Source organism: Desmodus rotundus, chromosome 1 (genome assembly GCF_022682495.2).
Source record: "Desmodus rotundus isolate HL8 chromosome 1, HLdesRot8A.1, whole genome shotgun sequence".
Lineage (NCBI taxonomy): Eukaryota > Metazoa > Chordata > Mammalia > Chiroptera > Phyllostomidae > Desmodus > Desmodus rotundus.
In genome coordinates this window covers 157,203,626-157,209,625 of record NC_071387.1, presented here as the reverse complement: position 1 = coordinate 157,209,625, position 6,000 = coordinate 157,203,626, and the positions used below count along the sequence as shown (strand labels likewise).

General features: G+C 44.3%; 1 protein-coding gene across 1 annotated transcript in view; it reads left to right on the top strand.

Annotated features, from left to right (window-relative positions):
- The first annotated feature begins 4,107 nt into the window (after positions 1 to 4,107).
- The window catches only part of RASA1 (RAS p21 protein activator 1), a 111,421-nt gene continuing 109,528 nt past the window's right edge, over positions 4,108 to 6,000 (top strand). The window contains exon 1 of the mRNA XM_024563613.3: positions 4,108 to 5,228. Coding sequence (XP_024419381.1) covers positions 4,708 to 5,228 — 521 coding nt within the window. The 5' untranslated portion in view covers positions 4,108 to 4,707. The remainder of the gene's footprint in view (positions 5,229 to 6,000) is intronic.

Here is a 6,000-nt window from a genome sequence, read left to right as displayed (position 1 = left end):
GAGAAGACATATTTAAATCCAATTGCTTTAAGCGCCTTTAACCATATATAAGTTTATATGTTCCAAGAGGGCTCCTGATTATTTTTTTGAATTTTATTTTACAGCCTCAGAGATAGGTACTATTCTTTATTTCTCCAAGGTGCTTATAATTTTCATAAATCTTATTTGGTTGTTATGCCACATACAGTAATCTCTGCAAAAGTACTTACTTTTTATCAAATAATTTTTTTAACCTGTACTTCCTCAATCTTATTTTCTCAAAACATCTCTCTAATAAGGAAATCTGTGGTCTTGTGAGTTTAAGATGAGGTCAACAAATGTAGTAGGAATATTAGGGGTTAGGAATAAAGGCTTTCTTTTAAATTTGGGGGTCACTGAAACCTTTTGACACTATGTAGATAAGCTTAGAAGCCTATTTGTACAACTAAGTATGCACTACGTTATGAAACACAATTTGGGATTCTTCAAACATAGCTATAAGCGCTTTCTCATTTCTTTATCAGTTTTCCCTTTAGAAGCTACTCATACATTTACTCTGAACACCTTGAGTGTCTCTAAAATTGAATTACTGCCTCAGAATTACCTTTCACATACCAAGGTATCAAAATATTTCAGAATGTATTATATTCATAGTTGAGTTGCCAATAAAATCAGAATGAACCAAATTCCCTTTTTTTAAATTAAATGTTCAAATTCTTTTTACCTACAAATCTTTGTCCAGCATTTTTGATAATTTATTCTTCATTAAATACTATGTTTAATTCAATATCTGGAGTAACTTTCCTTAAACCAAAGATATTAAAGATTCTTTTACTAAAGGTAAAAGCTATTTTGAATTTTCCTCTCTTTTTCTTCGTATATTGTTCTGTTTTTAAGCACCTCCCTGTTTAATATTATCTGTGAATTTAATTAACAGACTGTTTACTTCCCTTTGTTAACTGATGTTATATAACACCACACCTAACACCAATTCCTGCGGAGTCCCTGTAAGGCCTTTCTCCACATAGATATTTCATAGCTTTTTTTTTTTATTGTTCTTCAGTTTTTGACTCATGAAACTTCAAGGAGTATATATCTATGTCAGGAAATTCAGTGGAGGAAAAAAGGAAAAACACAGAAGTAGAAATTGAGGGTGAAATTAGCAGGACAAAAGAAAACATAAAGTTATAAATAAGACAAGGACAGACAATCAAGGTGAGTAGGAAAAAAAGAAAGGCAATAGACAGAAGTAAAGAAGGTATAAATATTTAACCCTTCTGGAAAAAAATAAAAAGCCACTGAAAATAGACTAATTTGAGATTAAGGAAGTACATAAGGAAGAGTAAAAGTCAAAGCCTAGCTCTGTCAAATAAAAGGAGTGATTTGAAAATATCTCATCAGAAATAAAGTGTAAAGGACAGCATAACTGAAAGATTGAATATAAGGCAAGAGTAATATCAGATTGGTTTACAAATAGACTTTTAGTGGTTCTTTCCTACCAGTTGAACAATACATGTCTGAAGATGTGAGTTGATCTATTCCAGTGTTTGTTAAAAGGATGGAGAGTTGTTCAAAGCAGTTGGCAAGGTTGCCTAGCACTGGGATAGGCAGTAAGAGAGACCACAGGTTGTATTTGCAATAGAGAATTGTAGTATTATAATATTATAATATTGTAGACACATGTGCTAGAAGACAATATAACTCAGTATCAGTAATTATTGGTCTGTAATTGTCAAAGAATTTTAAAAAACGGGGAAGGAGGTAATTCTGCAGATTAGAGTAGTGAGCCTGACCTGTAATCTCAGGCAGCATACAAGACAGTGTGTGAGCACTTAGAGAAGAGAGAGCAGTGATAACCAAGAGCTGCTGATAACCAGCCAGTCCGGCCTCCTACATTCAAAGGCTGACAGTGCTAACTAGGGTGGGAGTGTTGGAAGGCGGGATGCTAACACACAGTAGGTTTTCCAACACAGGTTACATGTAAATTCGTTGCCACCTTGTGAAACAGGTACTCTGATGGTCTCTTCTAACTTTGAGAACCTAAGTTTAAAAAATAACTGTTTTCAGATAGTCCACTGTAAAACTTCATTATTTTCTTTAATATGGAATTCATTATGCACATTCTCATTTCCTAACCCCCCTTCCAATAGTACAGAGCTTAGTAAGCCAATAGCTACATCTCTTACCTACCTACTTAGCGAATGATATTAAGTTGGCTTTCTTACCCATTTTTCTTTCTTTTTTAAAAAATACTTTACTTTTAGAGAGAGGGGAAGGGAGGGAGAAAAGAGGGAGAGGAACATCAATGTGGGAAACATGATTGGTTGCCTCTTGCACACCCCCAACCCGGGACCTAGCCTGGAACCCAAGTGTATGCCATGATTGGGAATGGAACAGTCGACCTTTTGGTTTGCAGAATGACGAACAATCCACTGAGCCACACCAGTCAGGGCCTCATTCTTCTTTCTTTCAGAGCCATTTTTAGGTATTATATACCTCCTTCCTGATTAGTACACTATAGTATAGTCGTTCTTAAATGTGTAAATTTTAGGCTCATTAAAAAATAGATTGCTGCAGTTTCTAATTCAGAGGGTCTGAGATGGGGCCCAAAACTTGCATTTCTAATAAGGTCCTAAAATAATGTCACTAGTCCATCTTCATTTTCTCAAGGGGTACGAGGCATAAGAGGTAAGCACAATGAAGGAGTCCTCAGAATTACTGCTTAATCAAGTTTATCACTGATTTGGTAAATAGGCTTATGCAGATTTCTAAAATAAAAGAAAATGTCTTGCATGCACCTTGCTACCAATTTTAGTGATCTTTTGCTTTTTTCTTTGGGCTTCTATTATAGACCCTTCCCAGCTCCAATGTTTGTTTTTATCATCCTTATTAGGGAAGATATTGATCTCGAAGATCGAAGTTTAATGTATTTAATGTGGGATTCTTTCTGGGAGAATTTAAAAGATATGAGCAATATATGAATCCATAAGGGCAAATTACCTATACTGTAATTTCAAACAAAAGGAATAATTCCTCCATCTATGCATATAATCGTTTTTCTATATTCCAGTATAAAAGACAAAACAAAGCCCATCTCGTTGGCTATATTAAGGGTGAGATTTCAATTTATTGATAAGGTTTGAACCAATACATAACTGACATTTGTCGTGTTGAGGGTGCTTTGTGTGTGACATGTGCATTGTGGTGCAAGCCCTACTGTCTTTTTCACATGAGGACAAAAATACATTGATTGGTGTCCTATGTGGCACCCCTCCTCTCTACATTTCATTAGTACCTAACAGATTTGCAATGGCACAGGTGTGTGTGTGTGTGTGTGTGTGTGTGTGTGTGTGAGAGAGAGAGAGAGAGAGAGAGAGAGCGCGCGCAAGTGGGGGGGGGTTGTGGTCGCTGAAGAAAACAATACGTATATAGTTGTAGAAATCTGACTCCACAACCATTACATCAAAATTCTCATCCTTCCCCATATGGCACCCCTTTATCTGTTTCGTTTTCTTGAGTTTTAGGACCTAGTGTTTCATTTTATTTTTTTAGTTTGAAACAGTCATATACTGATTTATATTATGCAATGAAAACATTAATAGTACTGCCTCAGCCTTCGAAGCAACCTGCAACCCCTCCTACCCCAGGCCTTGGCCATTAGGTGTCTGCTCCGCCGAGTAAGGGTGTTTTTTTCTACCAGTCAGGAAGCAGGGCACTGGCTTCGAAGCATCTTCCTTTCCTTTTCCCGGTTCCGTCCCACCACTCCTAAATCCCTTTCGGCTCCCGGGTTTTCACAGCACCGGGCAGAAGCTTGCTTAGGTACCCAGACCTCCCCTCCTCCTCCGCCCCACCGGCTCATCAAACAAAGCCCAGTGAGACAGGCGCGCGCTGCCAGCAACGTCGAAGGGAAAGGGGCCTCGCCACGCGTTCTAACCAGACCTGGACAGCCAGCGCGGCAACAACCCACGCGTCCCTACCGCTTCCTTCCCTCCCGACTTTTCCCTTTCCTCCCTCTGGGCCCAGCGCCCCCGCCCCCCAACCCGCGCTGGGAACGCGCCTGCGCAGAAGCGCCCTCTCCCTCCTTCCCCGCCCTTCCTTCCCTCCGCTCCTCCTCCGGTGCCCCGCCTTCCTTTCTCTCCCCTAGATTTCACTGAGAGCTCCAGGTTGCGAGCGGTTCTGTTGATTTCCCCACTACCCCGCCCCCCTCCTCTTTTCTCCTCACCCCTCCCATCTGCAGTCCGGTGGAGGATGAAGCGGCTGCAGTGGCCCCGGCTCCAGCAGCGGCACCGGCGGTGGCTGCGGTGGGGGTGGCCGGAACTGGGGTGGTGAGGAGCGGTGGCGGCGGCAGCAGCAGCGGCGGCCGAAGGAGCGGTAGCTGCCCCAGCCGCTTCCCCTGAGCTTCCCTTCCTCTTTCGTGCAGCCAGGAAGTTTTTTGCTTCTGTGCATGTGTGTGCGTGAGTGTGGGTGTCTAAGGTGAAGGTTTGGACGGCATTTGTGCAGGCGTTGGGTTTTTTGCCCACTTCGCTTCCCGTAACCCGGGCAGCTCGGGAGCCTGGGCTGTGGCCCGAGGAGGGGGCGCGGCGGCGGGCTCTCGCCTTTTGTTGTTGTTTCCTCCGCCTGGGGAACTGAAGGGGGGACGCGCCTGGGTGGGGCGGCTCGGAGCCCGGGCCTGGTGGCCCCTGGGGCTCCCGGGCGAGCAGGGTTAGGCAGAGTAGAGCGGGTTTCAACATGATGGCGGCCGAGGCCGGCAGTGAGGAGGGCGGCCCGGTCACCGCCGGGGCAGCAGGAGGCGGCGCGGCCACGGGCTCTAGTCCCTATCCGGCAGTGTGTCGGATGAAGATGCCCGCGGCCCTGCCTGTGGCAGCTGCCCACTATACAGGGCTGTCGGAAGGCAGAGTGGTCGGGACTCTGGATGGCGGAGCCGCTTTGGGGTCAGGATTTCTGGGAGCCGGGTCTGTGGCGGGGGCACTGGGGGGAGCCGGACTGTCAGGGGGAGGTGCTGCTGCTGGCGTGGCCGGTGCGGCGTCCGCCGCGGGATCTGGCGGCGAGATGGCTCTCACCAAAGGCACCAACTCGTTACCTGCTGAGACCTTCGGGGCAGGAGGCGGATTCCCTCCTCTGCCGCCACCTCCCCAACTGCCCTCTTTGGGCACGGGCCTGGGAACAGTGGACGAAGGTGACTCTCTGGATGGACCAGAATACGAGGAAGAAGAGGTGGCCATCCCGCTGACCGCTCCTCCAACAAACCAGTAAGTTAGACCGCTGTTCCGGGACTGGGGAAGCTGGCTTCTGGAAAGAAGTGGGAAAACATACATATTCATTCTGTCAGGTGTGATTTGTTCTGGAAAGTTTTGAAGCTTCAGGTTCCACGCGTAGGGATTTAATTCGACCACTTATCGTCCCTACAGGTATATTCAGTGCCGTCTTTGTATATTTATTGCTCCTCTGGGAAGATGTAAAGTTTTTAAGATGGGAAACATGGGAAAATGTGTGTCAGGTGAGAACCGGATGTGGTTTTGCCCCTTCCAGATTGAGGTGGCGTCCTGGGAATCAGCTGAGCTTGCAGCTACCAAGGCAGTCGTATCGTAGTCTATTGTGTAGTATTAACCTATGTGTGTTCCCAGTTGAAGCTAGATGGTTAGTGAAAAGCTTTGAATATAAGTGTTTAAACGAGTATTGTACTGGTATCATTTGAAACATGTCTTGATCGGAACGTATTGTTTTTTTTGCACTGCAAATCCAAACTTCAGCCTCTCGAAAGAATAGCGATGCAAAAAAGTCTTAGATCACTTATGAAAACGTGGGTCACCGAGAAAGGAAAGGAGTTCTCTGAATTACAGGTGTGATTAAAGGCCTATACCCCAACAGTATCTGTAACTTGTGCCTTAGAATTCTTGTTTATTAATATTAGTGTGATTCTTTAGAGTTGAGGCTTTGTAAGTAAGAATATTGAAGTCAAACAAAATTAAGAGCGTACTTCCCTTCAACACTTTTTGTTGGTGGCCAATACAGTATTCTACT